We start from the raw sequence: 23,002 nt of genomic DNA, 5'->3' as shown, positions 1-23,002 counted from the left end.
GCGGTGCCCGCTTCCGTGGGCGGTTCATGTGGAATAGCAGGTTTATTCCAGTATCTACAGGGTTTGTTGTTACTATTTTGCGTTGCATGACTTGTGCCAACTTAATTGTTGAGAACCTGTTCAGTTTATACACTTTAGAGCTTAGTTCAGAGGCTCAGACACATTCGTAATAATTCAGGGTTTGTCACCACCAACTGCAAGAATTAAGTTTTTTGCTCACCGAGTTTAAATAGTATCCATCTTTTTTTTTTTTACAATGGTTTGCACGTAGTTTTCAAGAAATACAATTCACTCTAGTAAAGCTGTGTGTTTGCATCTAAATGAGCCATCAGATATTACTTTTAGTTTTAAAATGAAATCTTAGGTGCCTTGGATTTTAAAAATTTTGGTATTTTAACAAACTTCAAAAATATAAATTTAGCCAAATACCTGACAGTTAAGTAGAAAAGAGCAGGCAAAACTATCATCTTTAGAAGTCTGTGGACTACAAAGTCAGGGTAAATGGAATACTGTGTGTTTGTTGTTTGTGTTGCTGTTGGAAATAAGCAACCCTTAAATCCAAAACATGACAGAAATATAGTCAGAAAAAAGAAAACCCTTAAGAATTGCTACCTTTTTTTTTTTACAAAGGTTAATTTCAAAACAGTAGACTTCAGAGTAACCTCAGTAATGCAGAGCTCTTAGTTTTGTTTCCAGAATAGTATCAGTTTATCATACATTCTTTCTACTACAGAAAAAAAAAATAGATGCAGTGTAAACTATTTTGTAACCTTAGTTGTAATCTGATTGGGAAGTAAGTACATCTTTAAAAGTTACTACAGATTTCTGAGTTCATTATTTTGTTAAAAATTGCTTATGGAGTCCTTCCTTGGGTAACAGAAACCAACCTGAAATGAAACTAGTCTAAAAAAAATTCATTGTTCTGTGTAGTTGCAGCTGTACCTGAAATAAAAATGTTATTGATGACTGAATTTTCCTGTGTGTATATTTGGTGAGCGGTATTAAACAGGAAAAAAAGAAATTACTTGTATTTTCTTCGCTCTGTGCTTTGAAAACATCTATTTGATTTCACCCCCATCTGTTGTAATCAATAACCTGACCATCTTGTTTTTTATTAAATGCACTTACTCTTAATTTCATCCACCAGTGGTTTTAGAGAGAATAATGTGGAGTTACCTATATAGGTTTGACATTATAAATCACTTCTTGGGGCTGAATCGTATAGTGGTATCGATTGATCCTGATATATCACAGAAATTTACTGTCACTTCTGTTTTCAATTAAAGATACAATCAGTCAGATAATGACTTAATTGGATTTTACAGAAGATTGAGTTTTATTGCCCAGTGCTTTACGAGTTTAGTTAAGGAAGATCATTTTATCACACTTGTCAGGCTGCTGCTACTGCAGCGTGTGCCCTTCGGCGGCGGGAGCTGTAGCTATTGTGACGGCGACGCGGAGAGGTTGGGGCGCGAGAGGAAGGGAACCGGGCCACCGAGCCACCACCTCCAAGGCGTTGCTGGTGGCGTTCTGGGAAATGAGCACCCTTCGCCTACGCGCGGGGGCCAGCACACAGCCCAAGCCCCTCTGCTCTTTAAATTCTTCCTCCTGAGGATGCAGGAGGAAGCTCTGCTGTCCCGGCACACTCACGTCGTCCCGGGACCTCGTGGTTGGGAAGGCTCGGCACGACCCCGCCCCCCAAACACTGCTCCCCCCAATGCCCCTGCGTTTCTGGGAAGCTGGCAGCGCGCTCCTAGCCTCATCTGGGCACACTTTTGGCGGGTGGAGCGCCTGTAGCGCGGAGCTCGGCCCCGCGGGGACGGCGAGGCCTTCGCCCGCGGTCCGTATCCCGGTCACCCGCTGCCTGGGACCTAAGCCTTTCGAAGGAGCCGCGCTTCTCCTACAAGTCACTTGACTCCTGATCAAGGGCTTGGTCTGGCATCCCGGTGGCCTGCCTGGAATCCTTATTGGGCATCCGACCTCAAAAAGAACCTCGCCATTGGGAGGAGCCCTGGCCCCACGACCGACCGAAAACCCAGGGTTCCTTTTCCTCTTCGATAACCCCTTAAGAGGAACTTGGAGCCTTCCTTCTGCGCCCGGGGGATGGGGGTGAAGCGACGCCCATTGCCTCCGGCGGGCGTTGATCCTTGACTCCCCTAAGGAGGACGCAGGACAAGCCCAAGGCCTAGTCCAGGGGGACCGCATTATGGATTTACCTTACTGTGAACAGAGTGGAGCACAGACGTGTTCACTCTGTGAACAGAGTGGAGCCTGAGTTTTAGCTGTATTTTAATGAACGCCTGGGGAGGCTGTCACTTTCCCAAAGCCCTGCCCCCTGAGCAGAGGCCCATCCTAGCAAGGTGGCTGGCTGCTGCGCGCAGGATCGCGGGCGTGCGCACGTGTGATTCCGAGCGCACCGAGCACTGTGCTTAGTGTGGGCGTGTCGGCCGCCCCGGGCCCACAGCCCGCACTGAGCCCCTGCAGCCATTCCGCCGCCCTGGCGCGGGGAAACCGAGGCTGTCCCACCAGGCCTTCCTCCCCCGGACGCTCCGTAAACCCTGGCCGCGCCTAGACAAGGGAGGAGCCCACGGCTTCCCCTTCCATCTCTGCTGGGCGCCACTGTCCTCAGGCCAAGTTCGCGCTCCGTCTCCGGCTTTCCTCTCTAGCGTCCAGGACGCCCTCGGGCCTTTCGCCTTCGCGCTGCCGCGAACCTGGATGTGCCCGCAGCTGGGGCCCCCTGTACTGCCCTCTTGAATCGCCGTCTTCCTCGCACCCTGGGAAAACCAAACTCGCGCCCAGCTCACAGAGCGAGCCCCGTCTGTCTGCCTGGCACTGGTGCTGGGCTGGATGCCCAGGTATGCGGACAGACGCTGGGCGTTGGGCTGCGTTAACCCGGCTTGGCGGGATAGGCCCCGCGCTACAGAGGAACCCGCAGGGCAGTCTGTCAGGGAATGTTGAAGATTCCTTGGCTGCCCTGGCAGGGCTCTGGCCGCCCAGCCGTTTGGGGTCGCGACTAGCCTGCCCGAGCGTGCCGCCGCCCCTTTGGGAAAGTTCGCGGCGTCTTCTCCCCCTCGCGCCCGCGGGGACGAGGTCTGAGACCCAGCGCCAGCTCGGCCGTCGCCCACAGCTGGAGAGTCACGCGTGTCAAAGAGGCCTTTCCCAGTCGCTCCCCCTCATTCCGCTGCCGCCTCCCGGGGGCGCGGCGGGCCCTTACTCCACTTGTTTCTCCGCGTTCTCCCTCTTCCCGCCCCCTAGCAGGAAACTTGGCCACAGTGGGACGCCTCGGCCCTGACCGCGGGCCCGGCGCGCCCAGGCGGGCGGGGGGCGGGGCGGGGCCACTCCGGAAGTCACCCCGCCCACGGGGCTCCGGCGGCGGGAACGCGGGCCGCGGGTGTAGGCCAGGCGGGGCGCTCCTCACGCCTCTGCCTCCCGCGGCCGGTAGCAGCGCCCCGGCCTGGCTGCGTAGCTCTCCTACCGCAAGTGCGGTCTCCAGGCCTCGAGTTTGTACGCACGGCCCTGGAGTCTCGCAGCGCGGACTGTTTAAGCGTTCCCCTCATTTTCTCCACGTTCTGCACCCGAAGCGAGCAAATCCGCCCTCCTACCCGCGGCGGGGCTTTTTTTTTTTTTCCGAGGGCTTCAGGGGAGGGAAGAGGCGGGATAGAGTGTTCTGGCAAAGTGGCTTGGTCTGAGCAAGAATTGCACCCCGCGCCTCGAGAGTCGAAGCACTGAGGAAACTTTCCTTGTCCCTTGAATGTTGTTCAATTTCCCTTGAACGAGTTCCTCGGCCTTCCTTTTTCTAAAACCGCAGGTGGAAGAGTACCTTAGGGCAGTTGTAACGTCAGCGCTGCTCATTTTGCCGTGGAAGACACAAGTTACCATTCTTTCGCGCCTCTCCCCGCCTTTATGCAGAAGGCCAACAGGGTCTGTGTCCGCCCCCTGCAGATGTTGCTCGGACGTGGCCCACGCCTCCTGCCGGCCCCGGGCTCTCCAGCGGCCCGGTGGGGCGCCCCGAGTTCTCGCTCCCGCGGGAACCTGGGAGACTCCGCGGGGCAGCAGACGCTCAGGGAGAGGCCCGGGGCCCGAGGCAGCAGTAGGCGCCCACGGCCGGCGGGGAACGCTCGGAGGCGCGCGCTTCCCCGGTCCTCGCGGAAGCGCAGGGTTGAAGTAGCCGCTCGGAGACCCTCTGGGAAGAAGCCACACGGCGAACGACACTTGCACCTACACACACACACACACACACGCTCAAGGTGGGGGCGGGCGTGGTCTCTTGTCCGTGCTGGGGGCGAGACATCTGCAAGCGCGCGAGTGCTCGTCCCCACGCGGGAACGGCTTCTGGCTTCGAGGGAGTTCGAGAACGTGAAGGACGGAGCAGCAGCTGGCGGGTCTGCGTAGGGCCAGCGGGGTCGCAGTCCGCTCTGTTCCCTTGTTTAACAGGCCTCTGTCCCTGGGGCTCTGAAGCAGAGATCCCACGGCCACTGGTTTCACTCGGTTCCACAGTGGTGTTGGGGCTCCTGACGGTCTAGGACTCTCTCCTCCTGGGTGTGCCCCCCAGACCCGCCCGGCGCGGGCTTATTTGCCCCTCTGCCCCACGAGGCCTCTGCCCTCTCCACCCTGGGGCGGCCTGGCAGACCCCTTGGGAATTCGCGGCGAATAGGAACGGTATTGCCACCTCAGGAAGTCGATTGCCAGTCGCCCCCGCACCTGGCCAGATGCCCCCACCTCCTTTCCGTTTGAAATCGGCGGACGCGCAATGCCAAGAGGCACTGACTGAGAGATTTCTGCACACCCGGCTTCCCGTGTCTGCCCACGCTAACGTCACCTCGGCCACCATACAAATAGCAAAATAGGAACCCTGCTCTCTCCCCCTCCGTGGGAATCAGTAAGGCAGAAAATGTCCTGACATGTTTTGTACCGGGACGATTTGAAACCGACCTTGAGGTTCAGCGTTGTTTGGGGGTGCAGAGCCGCTACTGAGACCCCGGGATTGGAGTCGGAGTATCCTCGCTTTTTCCGCAAGGGCACCTGCCTTCGGAGCTTTCAGATGTAGCCCCGCCGTACGTGTGTGTAGGCGCCGAGACAGGACCACAAACACCGTCCCTCATTTCGCTATTTCCACCTGCCCCGATTCTCCCCAGTTAATTGCGACTTGAAACACACACACACACACTTCCTCCCCACCCCCCACCCCAGCGGAGAGCTCAGTGGATCTGGCTAGCGAGGTTACATTTACTTGTAATCCTCCCCCTCCCTTTCCGATTTCTTTGATGATTTTTCCCATAGGCGGGTAAGCTGCCAGGACTTAGCTGAAGCAGACCGCTGCTCCTAAATGTGATCCGGACCATATGCTTTCTACATTCAGCCCCGCTCGGGCTTTTCTTCTCCGTGCTAACTGCTAACACGTTATAGTCACCTTGAAATTTCCTCTGCTATTTTCCAATTAAAAGCTTAATAGCCCTGGAAACGGAGTTCATGTGGTGAAGTTTACCATAGCCCCTTGTTCTGAAAGGCTTTCTGCTGGGATCCCATTATGTGCTTGAATAAACCCTTTCTGCAAACAGAAATGGGACTCGGGGTTGTCAGGTGTTGGGTTACAATAGACTTTGAGGCAGGGGACATTTTACCAACATAAATACAAACCTGTCCCTATAGGGAGATGTTGTCAAATACTGGGATATGGAAAACATTCCCATCAAATATGAGAAAAGGATTACTGCGCTATATCAAATGAGTATTTAGATCTTAGCCCCCGATGTGCACTGGAGTGAAACAGAGCCCCAACCAAAATAATGCTGACTGAGTGGCAACGGGTTAGGGTGGCTAGGTGACCCGAGGGGGAGGGGGTCACTTGGGAGCGAAAATGCCCCCACAAACAGGGTGTTTTCTTTCTCTGCTACTTTACTTTGTACGACATTCTTTACTCTCAACTTCCTTATACTCTTCCATTTCACTGACCATTTGGAGAAAACCCCGAAGAAAGTCCTGGGTTCTGACATTTTCAGAAGACTCGGAGATGTCTGCTGGAAAGTTCCTGTATTCGGTCGGTGTCATTCATGGCCCTCTACATCGACCCGCTGCCAGCTTCCACTCGCCGGCCTCTGCCCACCGGGCGGCAGTACCTCTGCCTCCTCTCTGGACAATTTTCAAAATTCCTCCCGGCCTTCGTGTTTTAGGGGCCTGTTTTCCTATCCAGGGCTGGGAGGGAGGAAAAAATTAAGATGGGCTTCCTGCAAACAGGGCTTTGGAGCTGTCTTCCCAAGGGTAGCACTTGAGCACCCCGGCTTCCTGCTCAGGTACCACCAGGTCATCCTCCCTGCAGCTCCAACTTCTGGACGTGGAGGAAGAGCCGTCGAGGCTAAGGGTGAGGGCACTGTCCTCAACGGGGCTTCCTTTTAAGCCTTCCTTGCCCCCCTGAGTTAGCCTTCTAAGGAGGGGGGTTGGGGATGCTTCACTTGAATTCACAGCGACAAACCTTTTCGGGTTGCTAGCTTGCTTCCACGGCAGTACAGGGAAAAGGGGCCTAACTGTCGGGACAAGGGCCTCTCTGCGGCCGCGGATCTTACCTTGCAGCGGACTGGTATATGTTCTCTAATTGTCCACACCCACCAGGAGATGAGTTTATCATAAGCTCTTAGGAGCAATCGGGCAGATGGCTCCGGAGTGCCATCCTCCCTTTCGCACAGTTTTGACAGTTTTGCCTGTCGATGGAGTTGGGAACTGTAGTTGCCAGTATGTGCACGTAGGGGTGGTATGCATAAGGTCAAACTAGGTACTCACAGGACATTGGAAAAATGCAGATAACCAACTGAACAAAATTTTATGCCATCATCTTGTGCAAGGGCACCTGCCACTACCCACGAAAAGAAGTCCATGAGTGAAGTCGATGCCCCCCATCCCTCATAGAGAACTTAATCACTGAATCCATTGGGATTTTAACTGGAAGTCTTGGGCCTCTGATGGTTCAATGGCTGAGAGAGGGCATCAGGTCCCATAACTTTGGGAGGCAAAATGTGACTTCTGCATCTGCTCTCTGAAAGTTTAGGTACTCTGGCCTTAAAAAGGACAGACTTTTTAATTAAAACATCGGAAGGAGGGTTTGAAAAATTAGCTTGCAAAATGAGTTGTTACCGTTAAGTCTGCAGATTTTCAAACATTCACTTTCTTCTACAGCAACAAAAGAAAAAAAAAAGTGGTAAAAGGAAATTTAAAAACCCCCAAATTTTCCGAACTAATACCACCCACTATCCCAACTCCACCCGCCAGTGGCCACGGGACGGGCTTGGCCCCACCTGAAACCCCTTGGGCCCGCTCCGGGTCGCGCGCGCACCCGCAACTCTCGGGTAGGCTCCGGTAATCCAAGAGTCGACTGTCTGCCGCCGAAAGTCTGGATAGAAGCGGCCCTGGGCTCCGTGCCGCCAAATCCGGGCAGGAGGGAGAAGGCAGCGGAGGGGAGCGGCCGCCTCGCGCACTCCCTGGCACCCCCACCCTCACTTCCGTGGGTCCTCCCCTTCCCCCCCCCCCCCCTGTGAATCGCCGCGTTCCCGAGCGCCGCAATCCCTCCCGCCGCGGGCAGGGTAGCCGCGGGTTTGGAGGAAGGGGCCGTGAGCGCCCCCGCGACAGTGGCCTGGCTGCAGGTGGCAAGGAAGGTGAAGTGCAGGGACGCAAGGGGCGCGAGGAAGGAGGGGAGTGCCAGGAGCCGGAGACCCGGGGTGGGTGGGGGCGGCGGTGGGAGGGAGGAGGAGTTGGGGGAGGGGTGGAGGAGGTGTTGGGCCCGGCCAGTGAGCCCGGGAGCTGCACACGAGCTGGCTCAGACCTTAATCGGAACTCTGGCCGGCTCTTTGCCGCCGCCGCCGCAGCGCCTCGGCGAAGAAGGACGGGCTGCCCGGGCTTCGCTTCCAAAGCAGCAGCCAGTGGAGACGCGGCCGGCGCGGGGATTGGCTGGGCCGGAGTCGGGAGACCGAGGCTGTGGACGCCGCGGGAACTGAAGAAGGCGCTGCTGCACTTACCGCCGCCCCGGAACGCACGCGGCCGCCGGGGCTGCGGGACCAGGGGTTGCGTGCCGGGAGTCTGCCCCCTGAGCGGGCCTCTTCAGCCCCGCCGTCCAGCGCCCCCTGGCCTGCTAGGGCCGCTAGCCCGCCAGCTCTTCCGGGAGCCTAGGGCATGAACGGCTACGGCTCCCCCTACCTGTACATGGGCGGCCCAGTGTCGCAGCCTCCGCGGGCGCCCTTGCAGCGCACGCCCAAGTGCGCGCGCTGCCGCAACCATGGCGTGCTGTCCTGGCTCAAGGGCCACAAGCGCTACTGCCGCTTCAAGGACTGCACCTGCGAGAAGTGCATCCTCATCATCGAGCGGCAGCGGGTCATGGCGGCGCAGGTGGCGTTGCGCCGGCAGCAGGCCAACGAGAGCCTGGAGAGCCTCATCCCCGACTCGCTGCGCGCTCTGCCCGGACCCCCGCCGCCTGGGGACGCCGCCGCCACTCCGCAGCAGCCGACAGTCTCGCAGCCGTCTCAGCAGCCGACGCGCCCCGCCGCCGAGCTGGCCGCGGCCGCCGCACTGCGCTGGGCCACTGAGCCCCAGCCCGGGGCGTTGCAGGCTCAGCTCGCCAAGCCAGGTAAGGGCGTCTGCCGTAAGACAGGCTGGCCGCGCGCTTGGGAAACTAATTGAGTCCTTGTTGTGGCTGTGCTTGGGAGGCCCAGAGGCAAGTTTCTGAAAAGTTGGCCTGGTTGGGCCTGCCTTCTCTATCGCCGGCAGAATGGTTCTTAACTCTCCCGGGAGAAGTTGGTATTAAGTCTGGACCCCGCACAGTGGCCGGGAAGAAAGCCTCTCCCGGGGCAGTCACCCCTCGGGACAGTGCGTCGGGGTGGCCTGGTGCCTTCCTCAAGTTAAAGGTGAGGCGTCAAGTGTAGCTAGTAGGCAAAAGCTCGGAACGGGAGCCAATTAAAACCCACGCACGGGCATTCGCCACCGTGCTGCTGGGTCTTCCCGCCTGTGGAGTTTCGAGGGCCTCGCATCTGGCAGGGAAGTGGCCAAGGCCCTCCGACATGGGTGTGCTTTTCGCCGAGTGGGAGCAGGGACTCTAACTTGGGGGAACCTGTCGTGGCCTTTAAGCTGCTCTCAGAGGTCTCCAGTCTCTAACAATCTGGTGGGGGAAAAGCCCCATTTAGGAACAATAGTGTCAAGGCTCAAGGCTCCCAAAACTGATAAACGGGACAGAGAATCTGATGAACCCACAATCAGTTGCTTGTGCAGAACCGCTTAGCTCCAGTAGCAGTAGTCGCCAGGCTGCCTTCAGCTGTCTTTGTGTACTAGATAAGTAACAACAAAACTTAACAGTGAGGAGGGCTACCTCTGGCAAACTCCTTCCCAGCTTCTATGCACATTCAGACCTCAGGCTGCTAATCGGTGGGCTGAGAGCAAATGCTTTCTTCTCTCTGACTCTGCATGTTTTAAGGAGTGTGGGTCAGCGTTGAGGTTTGGAGAGGGGCAGAAGCCCTTCCCTGCCACTTCTTTGGCTCTCTCACCTCAAGGCCTCCTGAGCAGGCCCCAGCAGTCTCTCTGTGTCTACCTTGCCATCTCCTCCAGCCTCAGCACTTCTTTGACAGCCCTGGGTGTTTGCCTTTTGCTGGGCAGATGTGCAAAGGCAAACAAGCCAGGCTTCTCAGGAATATGGCTGACAAGGAGCAGAAGGCCCTGGAGCTGTCCTGTAGGCAGGGCCGTGATGGAGCTGCTGCCCCCAAAGGCAGTGCCCCTGACTTCTGGAGGGAAGCCGTGAGGAGCCGGGGACACCATGCACACTCCCTTGCTGTGGGCCAGGTTCTGGTGCTCGCACTCCCTAGACCTGAAAACAGCTTTGGGAATAGCAGAGCTGGGCATTGTAGGGCAGAAGAGAGTTTGATGAAGTGGTCTCTGTTTAAGGTGGTCTGTAAGCATTTCGTTAGAAAGGAATCCCTGCCCCCTCAGTTGTCTCTTTTGTCTGTGTCATCTTTTTCACAATTATGAATTTGTCCCCAGAATGGGAAGATAGAGGTTTTTGTTTGTTTTTGCTTTTTTTCCCCTTCATTTTTCTCCCTTAGGTTAGAACAAGTAACTAGGAGAGTCTGGTTCCAACTCTAGAAGATATCTTCTGCCAATATCTGTTATTAATTTTTCTATTTCCAGTTTCCCTGGCTTGCTTTCTCTCTGGACCTAGGGCGGGTTCGTGTCAGCGGTGGCATTTTGCAACAGCCCCCTGCCCAGCAGCACCCCTGTAGCAGGGCTTTGAGATCCCTTTCATATCTTGTGCTCTTCAAGCTATTCTTCGGTCTGTAGAGTCACAAAACCAAAACAACCTGGAAGGAGGAGGAGTGAGGGCAAGACGGTGAGCCGAGCTGCAGCCGCTGCAGAGGAAGCTACAGGCTTTAGGAGAATAAAACAGGGTGAGGTGTTCACTGGGCAAACCATTTACTCCCAGCAAGTGTTCAGGGATAGCCTGAGCCTTCCAAATTGAAAATAAGCAATTGCAAAGGAGAATGCGATTAGTACAAGGTGAGGGCAGAGTGATGACTTTGGGGAACTAAGCTGCCAGGGATCGGGGTGGGGTAATTTCAAGCCTTTCACTGCACATATCTTGTATACATTTACACAACTTTTGTTTTCTATTGGTTTTATCCCATAATTTCACTCTTCAAAAAAAATTACCAATCCTGTGGGGTGGGGGAGAGGACAGACCAGATAGTTGCTTTCCGCTAAAAAGATGAACATACAAGTGGATCCCTTCTTATGCAGTACTTGTAAGGAGAAAGTCCATGTTGGATTTATTTATTTTTTAACCGTGTGGGATTAAAATTCAAGAAAACTGTTGGATGAGATTGCCTGTTGCTATGTGCTTTTTTCAGCTGCTCTTAGAATGTATTTCAATGTAATGTATCTTATGTATTAAAGAGCATATCAGATATGTCTGCATAAGTAGCTCACCACTTGCAGAGTAAGGGAAGCTGTAATAAAATTGTAGGTCTACATATACAGTAAGTATAGAGACTGTCAGGAGTCTCTACATGTCTGCTGGCGAATCCTGAAGATCTGTTTGGTGTTTCTGGTGTGTGTGTGCACACACATGCACGCAGGTGTGCTTTGATTTAAAAACATAGTTGGTCTTTTTGTAGGGCAAGGAACCTCTTTTTTATTTAGTTTTAGAGAGGTTCTCTTCCCTCCCGGCCCTATTAGATACAAAGGTAGGAGCACCAGGAGCGCAGGGCATCTTTGCCCCCTGCAGATTTCTTTGAGAAAATCACATGCTTTAGGGAAGAGTGTGTTTGCTAGACACTACTGGAGAAAAACCTCTGAGTTGTGTAACTGGAAGAAATCTTTCCAAAAATTTTGTTTCAGAATCTTGAAAAGAATGAGAGTTATTTTATCTAACAATGAAGTATATTGAACAGCCCTTTCAAAGTGGAGGTGGATTTAAGGAAAATTTTTATTTTTATGGTTATAACTTCCAGTTATGAATTGAAGTATTCTTTCTTTTCTTTTTGATTGTAGATTTCACCTGCCCCCTGATTACCCTATGATTGCCTGGAATTATTAATTTTGACTGAGCCCCCAAATTCTAATTTAAGCTTCTTTATATGCTGTTGAGTTTATTTCTCCTAAATCTCCCCTATACCCTTCTCACCCTTGTCCCACCGTGGAAATACCACAGGCAGCAGGGTGGACCTCTCCGCTGTTAGCTTATCCTGAGTCAGCAGTCTCAAGCAGCTGGGACCTGTCAGGACCTGGCTCAGGAACTGAAAGGAGTTAGGGGTCACAGCCAAGGTGAGAAGCTGAAGTTACATTCCTGTGTCCCCTGCTCCCTTCCCCGCCCCCAGTTTTTTTTTCCCTAGAGGGTTGGGGGCTCTGGATCCTGGAGAGGCAATGTCTTGTTCCTGTAGATTTCTTTCTAAGCCTCCATATGTGTGTAAATACTTCTAAAGGTTTTTGAAATAATAAAAAAAAATGATTGGTTAAGAATGGAAGAGACTAGCTCAAGCTAGTCTACTTATTTTTAAATTTACTTAAATGTATTATTAAAGAGGAGCACCTGTGAATAAATGGGTGTCAGGGAGAGACTTGTCGTGGCCAGCGTGGGACACTGACTCTAGGATAGGTGTAGAAGATAAAGTGGGAAAGACTGACCAGCGTTTATGAACTGCAAAATGCGATCTGGTGTTACAGAGGCCTGATTCAGAGTTGCACTTAAAAACACAGAAAGCGGCCAACTCAAAAGGCAGAGGTTTACGGCATTACTGGACCCTTCCAAACCCGACGCCAGAGCCGGCGGCGCTTGCCGTAGGGACGCCGGGATGGATATTTCCAGCCGCGGGCCTTGCATTTGGTGGTCGCGGGGCGATTTGCGCCCAATGCAGGGCAGGGAGCGGAGGACAGCTGGCTCAGGACAGGGACTGTAGCCGCTGTGGGCTGGCCCTGGGGCTCTTCTCTCCCAGGGCAGAAATTTCGGGTTAAGCCGGAAGGCAAGGGCGGCGGCGCGCAGCTTCCCCGTGGCGCGGGCCCCTCGCACGGACTGCAGGGGCGGCGTGAGCAGTCGGGCCCGCCCGGCTCGGGCCCTGCTCAGCGGCCCGGGCACCGCGAGCGGCCCGGACGGGCGAGGCGCAGGCCTGCGGAGTCTTCCTCGTTCAGTCCCCTGAGGCAGCGCGCCCTCCTCCCTTCCTCCCGAGCTTCCCGACCCTCTCCTTCCGAAGGCAGAGTTGCGGGATTGAGCAACACTCGCACACACGCACGCAGCTTGCTGACTGCGGCTTGGGGGCATAGCTGTACTCAAAAACCATTATTAGCTTGAAGTTCCAATTCGACGGGGCACTGCGGTTTTAACAGGGGCACCTTAGCCTAGGCCTGCGGCCCCTGTCCCCCGAGCGCTCCAGAGCCGCCCAGAACTGGCGTCCACTAGGCGCTGGTGTCCATCTTGTGGCTCTGAGCGCGCGGGCCTGGCCGGGACCAGCTCCACTGCCGCTGGGGAAAGGGTCTCCCCCGCAAGCACACTCCCTGGGGTTATCAATCTGGCGGGTAGCCCTGCTCAAGGCTTATACAACCAACTTTTCTTTTCCCTGATGGATGAACTCCCGAGTTTAAAAGATTACAGTAATCACAGGAGGACAGTGTAAATCGAATCTGATAGCAATAACTTTCGGGGAAGGTCAGGCTCAAGTGAAATGTTACCAAGCAACAGGCATTTTGTTTGCAAAATACAATCAAAGAGCATTGATGAGAAATTCTTTGCTGCAGCCGGTCAGCACTTTCTGCTAACAGCTTACAGGGGGAACGGGAGTAAATCTTCATACATCAAAGTCCCCGGAGGACGTTTCTGGAAATGTTGCACTTCTTCCTGACAGGGAGGAGGATGGAGCTCAGGAAAATCCATTTGCCTGCCTGCTGGCTGCCTCCTTCCTCCACTTCTCTTCTTCCTCCCTTCTCGCCTTTCATCCTTTCCTTGACACCTTTGAACCTATTGAAGCCCTCTTGGTCCTGGGCTGCTCAGGTCCTGGGACACCATGTGGAGTCCAATGTGATTCTGATGGCACGGTGGGCTGGGAGCAGGTGCTCCCAGTGGACGATGGGGAGTGAGAGGAGGAAGCGCTGGGCAACACAGCTCCCTCTCCTTGGAGGGTGTCACCTTGCTTCCCAGGGGTCCCACTTGGCTTTAGTGAGTCAAACCTCTGACCCAATAGTGCGCACTGCTGTTCCCAGAAGCAAAACTGAAGCATGACGTGGTGCGTTTTCCTTCTTCCATTACTATATAAACAGCTGTAAATAAGCACAACTAGCAAATACAAATATATTATGAAAAACTTAACATTCTCAATTGTAGCTCTGTGCAGGATTTCCCAATCTCTTGATTACCGTGACGAGGCAGACAAGTTTTACGGACTAAGGTCCGTGTTCCAGTTTTCCCACTGGCTATTCCTTTGCTTAGGTCTGTGTGTGTATCTGCAGCACCCATAGTCTTTATGCGCAAATGTTTTACAACAGTATTCCCTCCCGTGAGGACATCATAGTTGGCCCAGCTGCCTGCCTTTGAGCTATATGCTTTGTGCACACAGTAGAATGTGACCAACTCTGGATAACTTGGAATTTTGCAGAAGATCAGCTGGTAAACTAAGCCTCTCAGTGGCCAAGAAGCAATGCTTTGAGCACTGTGTGAGTATAATCTCACCTAGCACAGCACTTGGGAGGGTAGGAAGGCACTTAAGGGTGTTTATCAAGGAGATGGACACATGACTAGACAGCTGCATCTTAGAAAAACCAATAAGCCTCTAGATTTATAGGTATATTCTCCCATGCTTCTTGAAAAGTACTCCTTTCTGAGTATAAGAAGAGAGCAAAACTAAAATTTTTAAGACATGTAAAATCCATAGTTACAAACCATATCCCCTTAAGTCCAGTGATTTCCACGCCCTTTGTATCCCAAAAATATTGGTCCCAAGGGTCTGTCCTGATTCCTTCATACAGACATCATGAAGCCAGGGTTGTTAATGATTTTTAACAAGCAAAGCATGACTTGTTACTGTTTTAGTTTTCACAGGGTCTTTCCATCCAGAAACGAAAGGAAAGTTTTTAGACTGAGATTCGTTCCCTGGTGTACTTCAGATTTCTTACCATTTGGGCTTTTTTGTTTTTTGTTTGTTTGTTTATTTGTTTTTAATGATTCATTGCTTCTAGAGTGAGACAAAACAACAGAAAGGCAATGGTGTCTTCTGGAAGCCTTATTCTACGTGGACTGCCCTCCACCTCCACCTCTCTGCTGCCACATCTGTGTGCTTTGAAGAGGACCCCAAAGGGACCTCTTACTTAGAGGGTGTTCCCCAAAGCTGAAGTGAACAGAGGAGGACATCGCAGTCTGTGTCAACGTGTATGACCTGATTGCAAAAGGGGCAGCGCCCAGCATGCCACTGTTCTTGTGTCTTCATTCTAGATGTAAGATATATTTTGTTTTTGTAGACATAACTGAATACAATGGCTAAAACCCACCATCTGGGGGAAGTCAGAGAGATTTTCCATTTTTATGTGTCTTGAGCAGAATGTTTGTTTAACATGTGGGGGGCTTTCTCTGAATGTTTGAAATGAATACATAGATTTTTTTTTTTTTTTGCTAAACTACAGTTTCATATGAAAAAATCCTTTAAAGTAAGTTGGATTTTGCCAACTGTAGTTTTAGATTAAAAAGTCACTTTTTTGTGTGAATGCTGTTCTTTTATTCCTAAGTCATGTAGCAAAAAAAAAAAAAAAAAAGAAAAAAGAAAAGGCTTTAGTAGCTGTTTTTTAGCAAATATTTTTGAGTTTGGTAGTTTTGTTATCCATAGAAGAAATTTCATTCTTACTTAGGTAGCTATTCCTTTTAAAAACCTTTACCACAGTGAAAAGTTTATTTCGGGTCAGAGATGGCAATGACTGTTTCTGTCTCAAGAAATATGAAATTAGAGCAAATTTATAGTAAGATATCTAGATATTTAGCATTAGAAGCAGCATATTCTGTCACTTTCAGTTACTGCTTTGTGCTAACATAAAATTGATCTTTTTGACTATTTGGTTGGTAGTTTTGACTTTCTATACTTAGATTCTAGAGGTAAACAATGTTATTGGTTGAAATATACTCTCATTCTTTATGATCTAGGAATTAGAGTCTCAATTTCAAGAAGAAAGAAGGTCAAGTGTTCTGGGAGTATTTCTCACTTCATTTTGTTAGTTGGCAGTTTCACATTTCCATATCTAGAAAGGCCTTTGTGTTTTAAACCAACTTGAAAGACTTGTAAAGTTCATTTGGGAAAAAAACTGGAGATGTAAAGAAATACCTGTTATTAAATTACACTTTATCATTAGACTCAAAACTCACCCCCCTATAATTACTTGTGAAAGTCTATATTTACAACAGAGTAACTTACAATACATTTAGTGTAAGTACAGTAATACAACCGACCCTAAACACCAGAGTGCCTCAGAATTGCAGGGACTGTATATTCTGTCCTGCAGAAATTATTGCTGGGTGAGGAGGAAATCCTGGTGCAAGGTGAGAGGCTGATCTTCTTTTGCCCAGTGTAGAAAGCTCAGTGACCTTAGATGGGATTCTGCTCACCCAGCACTTTTTCGCAGGACTGTGCTGCTCAGGTGTGTGAGCCTCCTAGGTGAGTCCCACTTCCTGCTTCTTTCTTTTCTGCCCTCTTCCCTTTGAACAGTGGGAACAACGCTGAGCTCAGCTGGTTGGAATGGTCTGAATTTGCAGGCTTGCTCCCTGCAAATTCTAATTCTACTACTAATTCTAATTCTAACTACTGCAAATTTCTAATTTTTTTGGCCATAGAGAAACTGCTCAGACCAGACTCCTATGGAGAGAGTGTGTGGATGATTCAGCACCATCTACCACAACTCCTTGAGAAGTAACCAGCAGTACATGGTACACTGGCATGTCCCACTCACCAGAAGGAAGCTTAGTACAGCAACACGAGGAAATGGCTTTTGCAATCTGGGGCCTCATAAGGTTCCACTATAGTCTGTTGTGCAGAACTTAGGAAAACAGGCCCAGAAGTGGAATTTTTTTACTTATCAAACTTAGACATCTGCCATCTGGCATCCAATGCATTGGGAAGGTCTATCTGTTGCCAGGTTGAAGATGCAATACCACAATTTTGTAATGGCAGGTGTGTGAAATTAAACATCATGTTTTAGTTTTTCTCTCACTGACCTGCTCTTTGAATCACTCTCCTCTTGAGCCTCAGCTGTGCTGTGGGGGAGTGAATTTGATAGACCTAAAAACATTTCTGAAATGTGTTCAGTGTTTGAAACTCATCCAAGGTGGAGAAAACTAGGTTCACACGTTGGTTTGTGTTTTGCCTTTCTAGCTGCATTCATGCACCTGTGTTGCTAAGAAGGACTGGCTGTTGCTTGTGCTTTAAACAGTGCTGTCATCCGCTGTACTGCTGTGACACTGTGTGTAATCCTTAATATATAGAATATCAAAGTTATGATTTTAACCATTTTTAGGTGTATGATTCAGTGGCTCTAAGCATGTTCACAGTGTTGTACAACCATCACCACCTTCCATTTCTGGAACTTTTTCATAATCCCAAACCGAAACTCCATACCCAATAAACAGTAACTCTGCATTCCCTCTTCCCTACCCCCAGTCCCTGGCAACCATGATTCTACTTTTTGTGTATATGAATGTGCCCATGCTATGTATCTCATGTGTGTGACATCATACAGTATTTGTCCTTTTGTGTCTGGCTTGTTTCATTTATCATCATGTATTCAAGTTCAACCATGCTGTAGCATACATAAGAATTTCTTCCAAAGGCTGGATAATATCTCACCATATGTATAAACCACATTTTATTTATCCACCCCTCTGTGGATGGACTTTTGGGTTGCTTCCACCTTTTGGCTATTGTGGATGACGCTACGATGAAGAGTGTTGCACATTGTGCATCAAATGTGATGCTTAGAAAATCCTGCCTTATTAATAATTTTTTTTTGCCCCATCCATGTGTCTTGTTTCCCCAACTAGATACCAAGTTTGACAAGTTAAAGGTGGGTCTTAGACAACCCGATAGTTTCCACCTTTTCTTCTGTTTCCCCCAGTGCCTGGCACATTACATGGATATCAGTATTTGATACTGGCAATAATAGACAATGTGGGCTAAAGTCAAAGAAATAAGAAAATTTCTGAGAAGTACATAGTATTTAAAACATTATATCATGTCCGTGTGTACGTAGGGAGTGTATTTGGCGTGTCTTCTCCCGCTCCATTGAGCATGGCCAGGATGCAGTCCTGTATTCCCTTCAGGGCTGAGAGCAGACATTCACTGTCCACTCCTTTTCAAGTTTTCAGTAATTTTCAAGTTTTCAGTAATCATGGAGTAACAGCTCAGTGGTATGTATGGGGTCTTGAGTCAGGAAAATCTAGGTAGATCTAAAGCTGAGCAGATTGTGAACCTGTAGGAGCTTTCTCATTGCAATTCTTCTCTTTTGGATTGAGGCTGTGGAGTTGAGATACATGAACTCAAGTGATGAAAGCTGGGTCCCCTGTACTAGGAAGCTGCAGGAGAGAATGTTAAATTTCTCTTACAGAAATAATCCTTTGTGCATCTCAAAGTTACTATAGAAAGAAAATGTCTTCATATTTCTGAGCTGAAAATAACCCCCATTATGGAAACTTTATATTTTATATTGGAAAAAGATGCAGTTTCATTTGGGATAAGAATCAGTTTCTATTAGACTCATGATTGAAAATTGCTCTGATGTAACTTAGAAATATTTTAACACGTATGTATTTATGCTTGGCATGTATTTATTGCTCTGTAAAGAACCAAAATTTTATTTTTACATTATACTTTGGATATAGCTTGTGTTAGAAGAATGCTCACAAGCGAACCTTTGTTTAAGGTTTTAAGATAAACAAAAACAAATGGGAGGAGAGGGTTTCTAGAAGAAGCTTTGATGAAATTTCACCGGCTAGCTATCTGCACTGATTCAGGTGTGCCCAAAGAGACAATGAGGCTATTCAGGCCGGCAGTGGAGAACACAGGCAAACCAATTGTTTACAACCTGAAAACTGGATCATTAAGAATTTCCATCTGCAGATCAGTTAACCTGGCTCTGGGTAGCCACAGCCTGTTCGTGTTTTTAAAAGGATAAAAATCTATTTGCATATAGGTTGCCACTAAACATATGTTCTTTTATTATAGAAGTATGTTAGATAAACTACTGCAAAACAAACCATTGTTACAGCTGGACACATGCTTAGTCCCTTTGGGTCAACATGTCAAATTTGTAACTGGGTTATTTCATGGCAAATCTCTGCTTTATTTGGAAGCCTTTTTCTTCCTTTTTAAATATAATTCAAAAAGGTGATTTTTAAGTCCTTTCCATTAACTTTACTAGCAAAACAGTATAAACCAATGTACCCACCACTTGCTGCCCATGGTCCTAGAGTTATGATACATTGTTTCAGGAATGGACAATGCCCCCCTAGCAGTTTCACAAACCTTTTCCAGATACTTCCTTTTTCCTTCCAGCAACCAGTCCAGCCATCCAGAATGCACAGCTGGTTCTGTTTGCCCTTGGTTGCAGGCAACCAAGTTTGACAGTTCCTCAAGTGGCTTAAATTTTTTTTTAAGATTTATTGGGGTGGGGGGAGAGAGAAAGAGGGAGGGAGGGGGAGAGAGAGAGGGAGAGAGGAGAGACATGGATGCTTCCATCTGCTGGTGCAGGAAGCTGGAGTCCAGAATGGAAACAGGTTTGGATCCCAGGCACACCATTATGGGAGGCAGGAATCTTAAGCAGGGTCTTCACATCTAGGCCACCTGCCCGCCTTCTCAAGTAGCCTTTTACAAAAGATTTCAAAGTGTAACAGTTGTCTTTCTTTCCCTTAGCAATTATATTCATGCACATGGGTTTCAAAACTTTTTTGCATCAAGAAGATATTTTTAATTCCATGGACTTCTTGAAATATGCTTGTATTAACTTATTGTACGCAGTAACCTGCTAAAAAATAGTGATTGTGGATGTATTTAACACAAAATCGGCCCTGTGGGAAAATAGAGGTAGAATATTAAACTGGGACATGCGTCCGGCACAGCAGTGAAGGTGCTGGCAGGGACTCTTACATCCCATACCAGAGGGCCTGAGTTTGAGGCCGGGTTCTGTTTCCAGTTCTTCCTAATCTGCACCCTGGGAGGCAGCAGCTGATGGCTCGGAAGAACTTCAGTCCCTGACACCCATGAGGGTCCCAGCTCCTAGCTTTGTCCTGACCAATTCCTGGCTGTTGCCAGCATTTGGGAAGCAAACCAGCACATGGAAGACCTCTCTCTGCTTTTCAAATAAATAAAAATTGTTAATAAACACCACAGAAGTTTTTAAAAGTCCCCTGTGGGTGTGTGGGTGGTGCATCAGTTAACAATGTCCCTAGGTTGTGATGGGACCGCTCATCATCTTTAGAAGCAGAGCTGGAAGACAAGCCAGGCTCATGTTCCTGCTTTTCCCTGGTTGGGGTTCCTCCAAGTGCCCCTTCTCCCCAGCCTCACAAAGGCTGCCTATCTAGGTGGTCACTACCACAAGAGCCACTTCTGAGGCGATAGGCTTACGTGGCTGTACCATGTTTCAGGCATGCTTCCTTGTACATGGCATGCTGAGAAGCCACTCTGATTCTAGCTGGTTACTTACAGGTGTGTGTGTGTGTGTGTGTGGTGGTGGTGGTGGTGGCCATTTGCCAATGGCATATTTTGGAGATATTTTTTTTTTTCAGGCTGACAGTGTGTTCTAAGCCACATTTCCCCTTCCAAAAGCCTGTGTGCAGTTCCCTTCTGAGCACATCTGTTCCTCTTTATGCACACTGGGAAAGGATTAACCCAGCTGTTGTCTGCTTTCCAGATCTGACTGAAGAACGACTTGGGGACGGCGGTGCAGCAGACACCACAGAGGCCTTCAGCGACAAAGACACAGACCAAAGGAGCTCCCCTGATGTGACCAAAAGTAAGAGCTGCTTCACCCCCGAGAGCCCCGAGGTCGTGGCTGTGGATGAAGGTGGCTACGCCGTGCAGAAGAACGGAGGCAACCCCGAGAGCCGCCCTGGCAGTCCCAAGTTCCAGGCCGAGCAGAGTCAGCTCCTGATCGAGGGCCCCACGGGGACCGTCTCCCTGCCTTTCAGCTTGAAAGCCAACAGACCTCCACTCGAGGTGCTCAAAAAAATATTCCCCAACCAGAAGCCCACGGTGCTGGAGCTCATCCTGAAGGGCTGCGGGGGGGACCTGGTGGGCGCCGTGGAAGTGCTGCTGTCCAGCCGCTCGTCGGTGGCTGGCGCCGAGCGGACCGCGGCCGAGCCGGACAGCCTCGTGTTGCCCTCCAACGGGCACATCTTTGAACACACCTTGAGCTCCTACCCCATCTCCTCGTCCAAGTGGTCCGTGGGCTCGGCCTTTCGAGTCCCAGACACGCTGAGGTTCTCTGCGGACTCTGGCAATGTCGTCCCCAGCCCCCTGGCCGTGCCCCTGCAGCACCCGTTTCCCCAGCCGCCCCGGTACCCCCTGATGCTGAGGAATACTCTGGCCAGAAACCAGTCGAGCCCCTTTTTGCCCAACGACGTCACCCTATGGAACACCATGACGCTGCAGCAGCAGTACCAGCTGAGGTCCCAGTACGTGAGCCCCTTCCCCAGTAACTCCACCAGCGTCTTCAGGAGCTCACCGGTGCTCCCCAGCCGCCCCGCCGAAGACCCTCGCCTCTCGGTCCCCGAGGACGGATGTCCCCTCGTGTCGAAGCAGTCCATCTACACCGAGGATGACTATGACGACAGGTCTGACTCCTCGGACTCCAGAATACTCAACACGTCGTCCTAAGCCGGTGCCGGATGGGTGCTGACCAGGTGACCTGTGCTGTGCGCTTGAACCCTGGGGACCCCCAGGAGAGGCCGTGTCTGGCACATACCCCTTCCTTCTGTCTGACAAAGTGACTGCTTGATTCTATACATTAGCAATAAAAACATAACTTATTTAATTTCTTGCACTTCACTGGAAAATGCCAAATAGCTTTGCTCTGTGGCTTTAGTGCTGAATGTGTGTTTAAGAGAGTCTCATGCTAAGGGTAGTCTTGGGAAGGTTGGGTCACGATGTAAAGCTCAAGTCAGCCTTGCTCTAAGCCCAGCCCGGAATGTTACATAAAATAGTATACATGAATGCAGTTTTGCAAAGGAGGATCCCTCAGGATGTTCGAAACCTAAAGGAAGTGGTTCAGTTGTGAATGGACGATAAATAGGGACATTATGCGCCTCCTCTAAAAATCCTTGCATCTTAAAGAGAGACTGCACTTAAGAATAGAGTGAACTGCTCATATGCTTATTTAAGCTTGGACAGTTGTCTGAGTCAAGCTCCATTAGGAATTATTCTTTTCACATGTCTGAATTGAAACATGTGTAATGTCGATGTAAAACCAATCACAGCTGTGAGCTGCATGAAATGTGTTGTGAAATGAACACAAGAGTAAGCTTTGTCAGGTTAATGTAGCATGCTAAGGACTCTAGAAAAAAATAAACTAAGAAGATGATCTTGGTTTATGTCATTTCTACTTGTGAAAGATGGTCTCTAAAAATAGAAACGATGTGGGTTAAGAATCAAGGTATCAGTTAAATGAGACATGACTTGAGAGACAGGAACGGCTTTTAGGGCTGTGTTCAAAAATAACTTATTTAGGAAAAGACTTAATTCATTCCTTCTTTCCATTCATTTGTTTCTTTTTCTTTTTAAAAAAAAATTTTTTTTTTTAATTTTGAAAGGGTTACAAAGAGAGAGAAGAAGAGACAGAGATCTTCCATCTGCTGGTTCACTCCCCAAATCCATTCATTCATTTCTTCCACGGATACATACTGAGTGCTCACAATGCATAAGACAGTGTGCTTTGTGTGCTGTTTTCCATGTTACCTATGTGAGGTCCATGGTAAGCAGGAATTACCATGGAGTATCCTATTAAAAACAGTAGAAGTGAAAACAGCCAACGATGCACAGCTGAGTGTGGGAAGGATGGTGGTACCTGACATAAAAAGTACTCAGTAAATGAGGGCTATTGATCTTCAGTTAATTAAGTTCAGCAGCTTTGCATTCAGAATATAGATGTGGCTTTCCTCCTCCTCACTTGGAAAAGATTCTATTCTACTTTTAGGCTGAAAACACTGAAAAATCAGAAAATTTTCCCTTCATTTACCAAGCATTCTAGGATGTGCTAAATACAGCAGACTTCTTGCGGAGGTCTTTTTTAGAGGGAATTTTCAAACTGTAGTGTTCAGAGATGCCCACACCAACTACTTCCCTGAAGTACTGTTTCCATTCTTTGAAGTGCTTGAACGTAGATGACTGCTTAGGTCAGACAGTAAGCTTATGTATATGGAAGAGAAACTAAATAAGCAAATAAATAAAAGCCTCTGCCTGACAAGGATGGAGAGAGAGAGAGAGAGAGAGAGAGAGAGAGAGAGAGAGAGAGAGAGAGTCCCCAATGC

General features: G+C 49.7%; 1 protein-coding gene across 1 annotated transcript; it reads left to right on the top strand.

The window, feature by feature from the left end:
* The first annotated feature begins 8,157 nt into the window (after positions 1-8,157).
* Positions 8,158-22,049, top strand: DMRT3 (doublesex and mab-3 related transcription factor 3). The gene is made up of 2 exons (XM_062207060.1): positions 8,158-8,608; positions 20,389-22,049. Exons 1-2 carry the CDS (start codon positions 8,158-8,160, stop codon positions 21,351-21,353), a joined length of 1,416 nt encoding a protein of 471 aa, XP_062063044.1. The 3' UTR covers positions 21,354-22,049.
* The last annotated feature ends 953 nt before the right edge of the window (positions 22,050-23,002 follow it).

The sequence above is a fragment of the Lepus europaeus genome, chromosome 12, assembly GCF_033115175.1.
Source record: "Lepus europaeus isolate LE1 chromosome 12, mLepTim1.pri, whole genome shotgun sequence".
Lineage (NCBI taxonomy): Eukaryota > Metazoa > Chordata > Mammalia > Lagomorpha > Leporidae > Lepus > Lepus europaeus.
This window is presented reverse-complemented; position numbering and strand designations above follow the sequence as displayed.

Excerpts from the sequence above, each read along its gene's own strand:
- DMRT3 (XM_062207060.1), top strand. The coding sequence starts at position 8,158 with ATGAACGGCTACGGCTCCCCCTACCTGTACATGGGCGGCCCAGTGTCG. Across the intron at positions 8,609-20,388 it reads GGCTCAGCTCGCCAAGCCAG|ATCTGACTGAAGAACGACTT; the intron begins GTAAGGGCGTCT and ends TCTGCTTTCCAG.